Source organism: Nannospalax galili, unplaced genomic scaffold, assembly GCF_000622305.1.
Source record: "Nannospalax galili isolate Female #2095 unplaced genomic scaffold, S.galili_v1.0 scaffold219, whole genome shotgun sequence".
Taxonomy (NCBI): Eukaryota; Metazoa; Chordata; class Mammalia; order Rodentia; family Spalacidae; genus Nannospalax; species Nannospalax galili.
In genome coordinates this window covers 433,031-447,137 of record NW_008342641.1, presented here as the reverse complement: position 1 = coordinate 447,137, position 14,107 = coordinate 433,031, and the positions used below count along the sequence as shown (strand labels likewise).

The 14,107-nt window shown below is 39.6% G+C and overlaps 1 protein-coding gene across 2 annotated transcripts in view; it reads left to right on the top strand.

The window, feature by feature from the left end:
• The window catches only part of Sh3gl2 (SH3 domain containing GRB2 like 2, endophilin A1), a 191,273-nt gene that overhangs the window by 141,872 nt on the left and 35,294 nt on the right, over positions 1-14,107 (top strand). For both annotated transcript variants that reach the window (XM_008838740.2, XM_008838741.1), the window contains exon 3: positions 3,694-3,766. In XM_008838740.2, coding sequence (XP_008836962.1) covers positions 3,694-3,766 — 73 coding nt within the window. The remainder of the gene's footprint in view (positions 1-3,693; positions 3,767-14,107) is intronic.

Genomic DNA, 14,107 nt, shown 5'->3' with positions numbered 1-14,107 from the left:
AGTGCTTAAATGAATGAGCATGGCTACATTTAATAGTGATAATAATAATAATAATAATAATAATAATAATAATCTTTTTAAAACCATTTTAAGTATGCAAAAACAGTACTGGTATAGATTCAACCCACTGGCTGTGGTTTGCCAACTGTTGATTTAGCATGAAGAAAAAAATTACTGTGTAGTAAAGGAAGTTGACAGAGTTGGTTTTGTATGTACTGCGTGTCGGAGTGTACATGCCACAGCGCGCCTGTGGAGGCCCTCACCTTCAGCCTTATTTGACACAGGGTCTCTTTTCTTGTTCACAGCTGTGTATGCTGGGCTGGCTGGCCTGCAAATGTCCTGGGATGCTCCCATCCCAGCTTCTAGTTGAGCAGCAGGGTCACACTGGAAACACAGATGCTTGTGCTGCCGTATCTGTCATTCATGTAGGTTGTGGGGTCCGAACGCAGCTCTTCAGGTCTTCAGACCCCACTCACTGAGCCATCTCCTCAACCCTGAGAGAGAGATTTTTTTTTTTAACTCAGAGTTGTGAATTTCAAGACTAGTTAATGGATTCCTTTCCCCTGTCTCTAAAGTACTGAGAGTTACTAAGTCCCTGGTATTGAGAAAACCGAAGTTAAAACACCCGCAGAGTACATGCCTACATGCCCGTGATTTTGCCTTAAGAAGAAAACCTTATCTCACATATTTATATTTTTTCAACAGTCTTCCCCATTGGCTCCTGTGTTAGAAGGTTGCTTCTTTTCTCCACTGTGATAACAAATGCCTGAGAGAAACAAGTTAAAGGAATAAGGGTTTTTTTGTTTTGTTTTTGTTTTGTTTTTGGTTTTGGGTTTTTTAGGAATAAGGGTTTATCATGACTTATAGTTTCTGAATTTTCAGTTCAGGATTATCTGGCTGTGTTGCTTTTTCTTCCCATAATAACACTTGTTGTGTGAGCTCAGGAAGCTCATTCCCCGTCCCTTGGCCTGTTTTGCACAGTTTAAGAACTGATGGTCGGAATAGAGAACTACTGCTCTTTTATTCTTGTGTCTATTAAATTTGGCAAATCATTATCTGTCAGACTCCAGAAAAGAGTAAGGGCCTAGTAAAAGAATTTTCTAAAAGCCCTTCCATGTTGGGCCTATATCCTGAAAAGAAAATACACAAATAACCATATTGGATGAAATTCTTTTCAAAAGTGAACTTCAAGTAAGGGTTATTTTAGATAAAATTCATTCTATAATAATACCTGGATTAGGTAACTTAGAGGTGTTGAAGGAATTTGCATCAGTAAGCACAGATTAGTCTGTTCTGTCACTTCCTTAGGAAACTTCGATCAGACCACAGGAAACACAGGGATTTTTTTGTTGTTTTTCCATCTTAAGGTTGAATCCTACTCTGAGAACTAAACATAATATTCTTACTATTGTTGTCTCCAAAGGCTCTGTGAAGATCTAGGACCACTGACTTGATCTTGTTGAGTATTTCCATCTTGAATATCCTTCCCTGTTGACGTCCTTGTGAGCACCTTTGGTTAGGTTCTTAATCTCTGTGTATGTTTTCTCCTCCATGTAAAGATTTAACTGTCTTTGGCAAGTTTCTAAGGGTAGAGAATGTCTTATGGTAGCGATGGTTATGATTGTTACTGAGGGAAAGCAATGGGAAAAGTGAGAAACTGGTCAGTGGTTGCCTCCTAGCAGCAGATGATACCACAGAAGTCTCAAGTCTTCTGACAATTTTTCTTAGAAATCTTGATTGACCTTTGGATTACATTTCTTCCTATCATTGCCACAGAGCTCATTTGACATCTACTTCCTCAATCCCTGTCTGTCTTACAGTCATCAGGAGATGTGCATTTGTCCCATAACTCTTTTGTTTTAACATTTACAAAAACTTTATTGAGAATTTCATATATGCGTATAAGGTGTTTTGATCGAATCCATGCCCACTCCCTCCCTCCCAACACCTCCCATGTCTCCCCATCACTTTTTTCTTTTTCTTTTTTCTTTTTTTTCTTTCATCTGTTTATTTTTATGTGCCCCAGGACTCGTGTTCTCTGGACTTTCAGCCTGTCTTCTGTGTACAGCCCTAGAATTCATTTCCCTGGTAGAAAGTATTCCATGACTTGAGTACATAGAGGTGAATTTGCATTTACTAATACTTTCAGGACCTACTTTTGCAGTCAACAAATCCAATGGGCTGCCACTCACTTTAGAACAATTCACTCAAATCTCAAGCACATTAAAAATTTGAGTCAATCAAAAGAACAGTGGTACAGGGTTTATAACCAGTCTGGTACATCTGAAAGAATACTTTTAAAAAAGTAATTTGATACCACACCAATGTCACAAAGAAACTCATATGTTTTTCTCTGTTTATCCCCATAATCACATCTGCATACAATGTTATGGCTGTGGTGGAATGGGAAATTATTAAATATTGGAAAACTGAACAAGATGAAATATTTAATGGATGTAGAGTGAAAGAGTACAAAACTGATTCCATACGAATGCAGTTAGTTTTAGAAATAAGAATCCTTGAATGCCAATTAAAAGCAAAGAAGCAAAAACAAAATTTTCAATGGCATGAAGATTCATTTGTCCCTACTGGTCATCCAGCTGTACTGTGGATGAGTGCCTCACACAGGCTGACTGAAAAAAAAAATTATGAAGTAAAGTAAGTGGCTGGAACTGTAGAGAGCAGCTCCTGTAGCCTGCTTTTGTGGGTCAGGGTGGGCTGCTCTAGGCAAATACTGATCACTCACAATTTTTAATAATCATTTTATGTGTATGAGTATTTTGCTTGCATGTGTATAACTGGACCTGTGTCATGCAGTGCCTGCAGAGGCCGGAAAAGGGTGTTGGATCCACTGGAACTGGAGTTCCAGATGGTTGTTAGCCACCATGTGGGTGCTGGGAGCTGAACCCAGGTCCTCTGCAAGAGCAGCCAGTGTTCTTAACTGCTGAGCCATCTCTCCAGATCCAACACTCACAATTTTTTGAGACAGATTTAAACACCAAGATTTTTAGTGTTAGACTTTGGTGTTTACAGTTAGCCAAACCAACTAGATATGTTTCTGAAGATGTGTATGTCCTGAAGATGTCAAAGTTACTCTCTTGAGTAAGTAGAATCGATGAAATATTCTTTTCTTTTTTATTATTTTTATTGTGAAATATATTATCGTGTGTGCACATGTGTGTATGATGTGTATGTAGGGATGTGCATGCCACAGCATGAGTACTGAAGTTGGAGGCAATTTTGTGGAGTCGGTTTTCTTCTTACATGAAATCTGGGAACTAAGCTCAGATCACCAGGCTTTATCTGCTCAGCCATTTCCCCATCCCAGTATTATTCTTCTTTACTGAAGAGAAACCTGTCATCAAGTCTGGCCCATTCTAGGCATCTGCTTGACAAAACAATATTGACTAGGTCTGTACTTATTTTACCAAAAGATAATGAAATATACTTTGAAACAAAGTTTAGGAAATCACCAGCTCCCTTTCTGGATGAGTAGGCTTTTCAAATCCTGATATACACCACTGAATGTGATGCCATCTTTTCCTCTAGGAGCTCCTCCGAGTTCCTCACTTTCTACAGCAGGACTTGTCACTGCCCCGTTACTCCACCAGTCGTCCTGTGTAGGCTTGAGAAAACGCCAAGGCTCTATAGTAAACAGTTGTGTCATTTTGTATATTTGTTTTCTCATTTCAGAAAGTGGATGTCACCAGCAGGGCTGTGATGGAAATAATGACTAAAACAATCGAATACCTTCAACCCAATCCAGGTAAGGCTTGTCTCTCAAAGTTGGAATATCCTCCAGATGCCTCTTACTGATTGACAAACTTATTGATTTGATATTCTCCTTCCTTAGTATAGTATTTTAGGGGTTCGATGTAGAACTTTGATGTGGGCAGGGGTAATTTTTTTTTGTTTTTATGAACAGCAATTCCATTGTACAGTTAGATGAAAAACAGGAAAGCAAAGGATGTCTGAACTAACCCCTCTCCTACAGAAGGCTTCTGTCTTCAATCTGGTATATTGTTTCTCCACCTTTTTAGTAGGCAAGATCTCATGTGCCTTGAAATCACTATGTAGCAAAGGCTGGCCGCGACTCCCAGTTTTCATCTCAACCTCCGGAGGGCTGGTATCACAGGCATGGGCTGCCACTCCCAGCTCTACTGTCATCCCTCACTTCAATCAGCCATTCAGTCTACTCTCACCAATCTTCACAGAAACACATTTTAGAGATTTCCTGAAAACACCATCATTCTGGCATGGTGTCAGTTGCTGTGCACAAACATCAGCACAACTCCTACTTGCACTTTTGGGAGGATATTTTTAGGGAAGTTGGAGTGGACTTTGGTCTAATACATCACTTGTTCAGAGATGGTCTTTGTTGTGTGAAGCTCCAGGCACTTGGACCACAGAGCAGAAAATTGAGTATCTTAGGTAGGAGTATGTCCCAATATATTTTAGAATATCCCACAACCTGCAGGGTATCAGAGATGTGGTGGCTAGATCAGAGCAATGCCTCTGTAGCCTAAAATAAAGCTGCTCTAATAGTATAATTTACTAGTCCCAATTGATTTTATGGTGGCTTCATCCTAGAAAATCAACAGGGCCATTTAGTGTCCATCAAAGCACTGTATAGTTGTTTTACCCCGTAACTAGGTCAGGAAGGAAATCTAGGTAGTTCCAGGCCCTTAAGAGCCTCTCGTCCTTTCCACTCTGGAGTTAATAATGGTTAAGGTAGATTCAAACATGAACTTTAGTAGCCTCTCCAAGCTAATGGCACCAGAAAATTACCCGGCTTTACAGAACTAGGAGAGGCACAGTTTTCTGAACCCACAGTTATGCTTTAGATATGTTTGGGATTTTATTGGGTTATTTTTAAAATTTATCTTATTTTTAAATTTTCTCATATTAAACTTTTATGTATTTCATATAATATATTCTGATGATATTTAGACTCCTCCATCTGCACCCCTCTTAAACCCTTCCCATCAGATTTCAAGTACCCTGTCATATATGTTAAGGCCTATCAAATCAAGTTTGTGACCCCAAATGTCCTTTGGTGTGCATCCATTCACTGGAGCCTGGTCAAACTAGCATCATGCCCTTAAAGAAAACCAACTCTTCCAGTAGTTGGGGAGGGGTCATTTTAAAGCTCACATTGAAGTAACTGTAGGGTGTGTGGTATTTTATCTAATTGTGTATTTTCACAGTGTAGACAGTTTGGGTGAAACATTGTGTCAGGGTAGCTACAAATTCTTATCAGCTGACCTTTAATTTTCAAGAGATAATAAGATTGAGGTAGTTTTGAGGTGAGTTATGACTCTCAAAAGTGTGGAAAAGAAAGGTAAATGGTTTGTGACATACAGATGGTTTGTGCTCAAATAGCATTAGAGTGTAATCTGTTCTTGCCTTTACCAGGCACATCACTGGTCAGCATTGGTTACTTCCCTTCCTATTTTATGAGTTTATAGTTTGAGAAGCATTTGTGTTAGTTTGTTTTTGAAGGTCTGGTAAAATTCACCAGTGAATCCATCTGGGCCTGGACTTTTGCATTCAGAGATTTTTATTACTGCTTTGATCTCATTACTTGTCACATTAATAAAATCTGTCAAAATTATTTATCTTATCCTGATTTAATTTTGGTAGGTCATATGTATAAAAGTCCATGTATTTCTTTTAAACATTCCAATTTGTGCAGTAGTTGTTTAAGGTCTGTTCTAATCATTTTATGAATTTCATTGGAATCTGTCATAGTTGCTCCCCTTTTCATCATTTTTTAAATATTCAAATGAAATAAAAACTATTCATAGTATTAAAATGTACTAAAAAGATATCATTGGACTGGGAGATGGTTCAGTGAGTACAATAATTAATTACCATGCAAGGGCTGACCCCTTGGTTCTGCTCCCCAGAACCCACATAAGCCCGATACCAACAGTGCAGTCCAGCATACCCTGACAAGGAACTGGGAAGCAGTGACAGGAGAGTCCCCAGAAGTTCCAGGGCCTGCTAGCCTGGGGTGTCCAGAAGTGAACAACAGAGGTACGGCGAGGCCTGGCACCTGGGGTTGTCATCGGCACCTGCATGCATGTTGTGGCACAGCTGTGCTTCACTCACACACAGATACACAAAATCTCATAGGGACCCATCACCCATCAATTTTTAAGGAAATTATGTTGTATCGCAGGCATATTGAGTTGAACAGTATATTTTCTCCTCCTTTCCTAAGGTCACATCTATGCAGACTTCATAATGTAAGCTTATTTGGAAATACTGTTTTAGTAAGAATTTTTTTGGTAAGGATAAACTCGTCCTAAATGTAACACAGGCCCTGAATCCAGTGTCAGGTCTCTTTAAAAAAAAATAAAAGAGGACGTAGAGAAATGCAGGGATATGACCAAGTGAATAATAAACAGAGATTGGAGTTGTGCTGTTACATGCAAAAGAGTGCAGGGAGCCAGCTCTGGCTAAGGGGGCAAGGGTGGAATCTCCTGTAATGTTTTTTCAGGAGATCAATCCTCTCAACAGTTCACATTTGGATTTCTGGCATCCTGGCCTATGAGAGAATAAATGTATGAAGCCTGTTAGGTTTGTGATAATTTGAAATGATGGCCCCAGAAAATGAGTATTATCAGGTAGCTTCATTTCACCCAGAAAAAAAGAAGCAAATGCCAGATAATTTAAGAAATGCCCTAGAGGGAATCAAGTCAGGATGAGGACCCAGGTGTGACTGCCTCTCAAGGCCATGCCCATCCGTTGCATGATGCTGCCTCTGAGCATGGGCACCACTTCATTTAGCACAGTCGCTTTTGCTCTATGTACCATGGAAATTCAGAAAAGAAACAGATTGTGATATTGAGATTTATTGTTATTTTGATAATAAAAGAGCAAAACATATAAGTGGAGGAATTATGATTGAAGAAAATTTTACAAATTACAGTGTAATAAGTGTGATTAGTTACCATTTTAATGATTTTATGACTCTAAGACCTGAACGCGCAAATGCCACCTACGACGAACAATAAGACCATCGCGAGGTGGACTCAGATTGGTTTCAGAAAAGCACTTGTTGGTAGGTCAATACAAATGCAAGGAAGTGGCACAAACAAATTTCATATTAACTGTTCCATACACTTTAGACATTCCGTATTTCTTGATTTATAGCAGAAATGGGTTGGTTTCTCTCTGAATTTCTTGGCCTGCATCAGACAAGGCACAGAGTACTTGTAAGGTGACTACTTATGTATGTTGGCTATTCAGAACCAGCTGGTTGTCCTTGAGAAGGTGACACAGGAGTCTGACCAAGCCAGAAGCACTTAGTGAGTACGTGGGCATAGTAGAGCAAAAAGATTCCCCAACTCATTTGTTTGGTTAAATACGTTCACCACTCAGCCTCATGAGGACCAAAACAGTGTCAACCCTACTGGATAACTGAGTATGAGTTCTCAATATGCAAGGTCTAGCTTGAGTTAGGTTAGGGTAGTGACTGATGTCAATGAACAGATTTATGTAGCTAGGCCACTGGAATCAGTAGACTGTAATGCTTTGGGGTCACTTCAAGGGTACCCTGTATTAGATTAATGTTCTAGGTGCTGGCTGAGTTTCATATTTTATGGTTGGGGGCTCTCACAACTTTTATTTTCTTTAAACTCAGTTCCCATTGAAATGACAACAAAGGAGATTTTGGTTGATTTTTCAGGAATTCATGGATATGCCCTGTGAAGGCTCCACATTCATTTCTGACTTCTTTCAGAGTGGTATTTTAAAATAGCAAATCTGATCATATTACTGTTTCTCATAAAACATTAAAGGGTTTTTCATCCCTTTAGGATTAAGTTTTACATTTTCGGTCTGGCTTAAAAGGGCCTCCCTACCTGACCAGCCTATGCATTTCCTTCCACCATGCAGGGCAGCTCTTTGAGGTCCCCTGCAAAGGTCATACAGAAGCCTTCCTTGGCACAGTCTCTTTTTTTTTGTCTTTTTGAGACAGGGTCTCTGACCTGAACTCACTATGTAGACCAGGCTGGCCTTGAACTCACAAAGATCCTCCTGCCTCTGCCTCCCTAGTGCTGGGATTAAAGGCGTGCGCCACCACGCCAGCTTGGCCCAGTCTCTCTTAATCCCAGCTGCTTTCCAGAGGAGATACAAGCCAAGCTTGTTTAAATTTGGTTTTGTTTCTCCCTCCTTTGAGGATGGTAGTGTGCCTGTCTTATTTCTGTTGCATTCCCAGGGCTAACCTTAGCCAGTAGGCTCTTGGTTGTAGATAAATGAGTTATAAAGCATAGATGGCTGGTAGATTACAGCTGCCAAATAAGGAGAAGAGGAAGAAACCTTCTTTTCCTCAGAATATCAGATCCATACATGCATACCATATTTATTACATGCATTTTATTTTATGTAAACACTAATTCTAGAATATGCTGGGGGGAAATGAAAACAAGATCAGGTGGCTCCTTTGAAATCCCATAGGACAACAGCCTACATTATAGTCTGAGGAGAATGGCCAAGGGGCTCCGTAGAAAATTCCTTCTGGAAGTTCCAGCTAACTTTTGTGGAAGGGAAGGGTGAATATGGTGTCACAGGCATGAAGTTCTGCCCCGTGAAGCAGAGCTTTGGAGAGTGTGAAACAGAGCTCTGAGCTCTTCCAACTTGAAGGTGAAACTGCTCAGACAGGAACAGCACAGCCAGCAGAGAGTCAAGCTGCTTAGCTAAAAATAACTTAATTAAAAAAAATTCATATGAAACCCAAAAACTGTGCACATTGAGGAGATACTATGTCAGGTTTCAGTACGTTTACTGTGAGATGTTTAAGGCAGGTTAAAAATAGCGAATCTCCTCAAACATTTACCATTTCTTTGTTTTCAATATGTTTTTTGTGCATTTTCATGCAGTGCATCAAAATCATAGTTAGATCCCCTTCTCCCTACCTACCCCCCCTTGGCCCCAACCAGATTTCATGCATTCTGTCACATGTTAAGGCCTATTAAGTCAGTTTGTGTACACAGTTGGCCCTCAGTGTGAGTTCATCTACTAGATACTGGTCAGCCTATCTAGAATCACTCCCTTAAAGAAGACCAACCCTCCGTCACCCAGCCATGATCATTTTCCAGTAGTTCCTCAGCTAAGGTTGGGCTTCTTACCATTTCCCCACTTCTGTGCTGGGTTTTTGTCTGATTGAGTTTCATGGGTCTTGTGTTTGCTGTGCCATTGCTGTTAGTCCATATGAGCAAGTTCCCAGAAACCTGGAAAACTTGTTTCCTTGTGGTCATGCACCAACCCTGCTTCTTACCATCATTCTGCCCCCTCTTCTGCAATGGACCCTGAGCCGTGGTTGGGTGGGGTTTAATATGGGAGTCCCATCCAAGGACATGCACTCTGCAGTCTTGTATTCTCTGAACTTTGGCCAGTTGTGGCCTTCTGTGTTAGTCAGCCTCTGTGGTATGAGGAGCAGTTGAGAGATGTATTAGTTTCTCTATACACCCTGTTCCACTGTTCCATGAGTGTTAGGTGTAGAGATTCTGTTGTAGATGTGTTACTTAGGGCTGGGCATTTCACAAACACTGTCTGTGTGTGACCAGTTGTAGAACTCTGTAATAGTCTTCATCTGTTGCAAAAGAAACTTTTTTGATGAGTGGTGACAAGTATGCTTGTCTGTAAATGTAAGGATTCATATTTAGCATTTGTCTAGGGGTATGACAGACGTAGGGTTTTCTTAGGACCCATGACCTCTCTAGCCAGTGTATTTGGTTATGTTTACAGTACCACATGCGTTCTCTCCCATTGAACAGGCCTTAAGTCCAATTAGATAGCTGTTGATTATCCCCAAGATAAAAGTGCCATTACTGCACAAGTAGAGATAGTTGCTGTGCCAGTCATTACTGTGGTTATTAGGCTTTATAGCTGGGTTGGACCATTGATCGGTTTTCTCCCTTAGAAGCTTACATAGTGTTTTCTGATACTATAAGAGCTAGTCTTCAGGGAGGAGGTTTCCAGGTCAGCTTCAGCTCCATTACTCCAAGTCCTGTGTCTGAAGTATGCCTTGCCTTCAGCAGTAGAGTCTTTTCTTCAAGTTCTGGGAAGAAATCAAGATCTATGCCAATAGCCTGTGTTATTTTGGAAGTCCTTGGACTACCCTGACCAACAACCCCAAGGGAGGTTTCTCCTGTCTGGCACCGTGGTTTTTGTTATTTGCCCTTTAGCTATCATATGCATTCATGTAGTTTCTCAGGAATTATAGGCAGCAGTCAACAAGTGGGATCTCATTAACGCAAAAACCCAATGTATAAAAACCTAGGAAGTGAAGAGGAAACCCAGAGAGCAAGAAAAAAAATCTTTACCAGCTACGTATTTGACAGAGGATTAATATCCAGAATATACAAAGAACCAAAAAACAAAAAGAACAATAAAAAAAAAACAAATGACCCAATTAAAAAATGGGCTATGGATCTGAATAGAGAGTTCTCAAAAGAAGTAATAACAATGGCTAAGAGACACTCTAAAAAGTGTCCAGCATCTTTAGTAATTAGGGAAATGCAAATCACCACTATTTTAAGATTATACCAGTCAAAACAGCAGAGATCAAGACAACAAATGACACCAAATGCTGGCAAGGATATGGGGAAAGGGGAACACTCATTCGCTGCTGGTTTTTGGATTGAAAACTGGAGTAATTACAATGGAAAGCAGTGTGGAGAACGCTTAAAAACCTAAAAATAAATCTATCATATGATTCGGTTATACCACTCCTTGGAATATACCCAAAGAATTCATCCTAACTCAGAGATATTTGTACATCCCTGTTTGTTGCTGCTCTTTTCACAACAGCTAGGAAATGGAAACAACCTAAATGTCCTTCAACTGACTAATGGATAATAAAAAAATGGTACATTTCCACAGTGGATAATGAAAAAATGGTACATTTACTCAGTGCTAAGGAAAGAAAAAAAAATCATGAAATCTGCAGGTAAATGGATGGAACTAGAAACCGTTATACTAAGTGAAGTCACACAGACTCAAAGCAAGTGACAAATACTCTCTCTCATTTGTGGATCTTAGCATCAAATCCATATCCATATCCATATATATGTATGCATGTGTGTATGTATGTATATGTATATGTATATGTATATGTATATCCATCCTTATGTAACCACAGGAACCAGGAACTGGGAAGGAGCCATGGAGGAAAGGAAAAGAAGGAACCCAAGAGAGAGGGATAGTAGGAGATAGGTGTTACCAAGGGGGAAATGGAGAATATGGGGGTATTTGACTAGAACGGGAGGAGAGAGGGTTGTACAAGGAACCATGGGGGTCAAGGGGGAGAAAAAGCTCAAGAAAGGGTAGCTAATAGGAGACAGGTACATCAAGGAGGAAAAAGGGAAAGTGGGGGTACTTTAACTGGGGAGGGATGAGGGATGATTCAACAGGGAGAGAGAAATGCTCAGGTGGTATGATAAACCAGATGGAATGTGTTATTCAAAGGCCTACTGAAAAATGCACATTTATCATTTTTTTCTGGTGAAAATACTCATATTTCTTCTAGTGTCTTGAAACATACAGTCCATATGTGTTATCCATAACCCCTCTATTGTGTATTAACACACTGGAATATCTTTCTCTTGTCTAATAATGTCTTATTCCCAATTGATCAGCTGCTCCTACCATCATGTGGCATTAATGCCAACATTACAGTTATACCTAAATAAGCAACCTGACTCTTAAGAACGGGCCCAGACTTGGAATATACCCATTTCCCCCAGCTGTCTCCTGGAACTGTCCTGTTGAGCCAGACCTCACTCATAATTTTATTCAAAAGCATTTCTCCAGATTCAGTTAGGGAACTGTAAGCTTGTATCCATCCTTATCAGACAGTCTTGCCCTTTCATCTTGAGGTAAGCTCATTCATACCAGAATGTCAAACATTCTTCTCAGTCTTCCTTATTTTCAGCAAAGATACAAATATTTCAGTGCTTTGATTTGTTAATTCTCAAAGCATACTCACATTCATTTACTATCCTGAGTGGATTGCAAATTTGGTTCTGAGGGATCAAGTTCAGGTCCCCAGTTCACAAGAATGCATGTCTCAATGAGCTTGTTTGCAGTATCTTTTTGATTGCAAGGTTAATTAAAAGTCATTAGTCCAAATTCTTTCCATTTTGTAAAAGTCATTCATAAACCGCCACTTCTTTCCCCAGCCTCCGGTAAATTCCATTCTGATCTCAACTCCTCTGGGATCCCTTTTTTAAAATTCCACATCCGGGTGAGAACATATAGTACTTGCCTTTCTGTGCTTGATTTACTTCCTTTAGCATTGTGATCTCCAGCTCCCCACGTGGTATCACAAATGATGGAATTTCATCATTTTGTCACAGAGTAGTTTCCCACTGTGCATTTGTAGCATTTTTAAAATCGATTTATCTCTCGATAGCATTTTAGGGTTGCCATTTCTCACTGCTGTATCGCGCAGTGAGTGTGGGAGTGCAGTCCATACATTAATGTCTTTTCCATATGTTAATTTCACTTCCCTTGATTTATACCCACAAGTCAGATGGCTTGATAATATAGTAGTAGTACTAGTTTTATTTTTTAGGAACCTTCAGACTGATTTCTGTAATAGTTATACTAATTTATATTCGTACCAACAGTGTGGAAGGATATCCTTTTAGGTAGGAAATAATTTAAACATGGAATGTTCTATGCATGATCTCTTGGTTTTAAGCTCTATGATGTTTGACAGCAAGGATCAATAAAGAAGGTATAAATCAGTTTTCTTTAAGTGTTTTAGTACTTTGAGGGAAAAGAAAAGACACTTGTTCAGTGTCACTAATAGAAATATAATGCAATCCACACATAATGTTGAAATTTCCAAGAGACCCTGCTTCAAAAAGACCAATAAAAAGACCAAATAACAAAGGTGATGAGGCATCGTGAGTTACCTGGACTCTGTTACACTTGAATTTTAACTTGGACTTTGAAAATACTATTAAAGAATTGACATTTTACATTTTTTCTTGTCCTGAGTCTCTTAATTTCAATATGTGCTCACACTCAGAGCACGTTTGGACCAGCCACATTTCCTGTGCTCAGTAGCTCCATGTAACCAGTAGGTCCTGAAAGGTTGGGTTTTTTCTTTCAGTGAAGAAATGAACAGTTACTTTATCATCACGAGCACTTCAACTATCTTAATGTCCTGAGAATTCAATTGCTAGCAGAGCAGTGGCGATTCCCGTCTAATAGATAGGTAGCCGTGGTCAGGTGGGATGTGGACTCTCTTTAGCCTTCCCATACATTTCATGCCAGACTTTTTTTTCAGCTTTCACTGAAAAATTGCTCTGACCTGAATGTTGTGATTCAGTATAAACTTCTAAGCTACTCAGGAATAAAAGCAGTTCATACATGAAAATTATTATGCATAGCAGGTGTTTGAATCTCTCCAGAGGAGCCTTCCCCCAAATGTAGCTTTCCCCCCTGTTAACGCAGCATGCCAGAGATCTGAGGTATTAAATTGGGCATACTACATTTCTGTTACAGTAGTTTTTAATAATTTCAATTCTTGATTATAGAATATGACCTATGAGCTAAAAGTTAGTTGCATTCATTTTTAAATATTTGATTTTTCCCTGGAATAATTTTACATAAAACTTGTTTCTTTCCCATTGGTTTCCCATTGGTCCTTTTAATCATCCCCTTCCAAAGATGAATAAAGATGGTGATAGGATGCTTAGTGGTTGTGGGACTGAAAACTAATATGTCATTTGGAATTCATTTACCCAAATGCTTAGTTCCACAACACATTGCCAGAGCTGTAGTCATTGTTGTGTCTTTCTTAGAACTGCACGTCCTTTGCCCTAAGTATGCCAGCTGTAGGCAGGGAGGGAATGTGTGGCATCCAGCTTTCATGGAGCTATTTAAGGGAAGGCTGCTGAGTCAGAGATTTTACTTTTCCGAATCTTGACACTGAGAAATGATCAAAATGCATAAAGGATAGATTCCCAATACAAGTTTGAGGAAAATGTTGATGAATTTCAAAGGGATAGAGTCTTTTAAGAGCAAGCATATTAAGGAAGAAAATGTAAGTCTGGAAATATGCAATATAATTCACATGCTACAT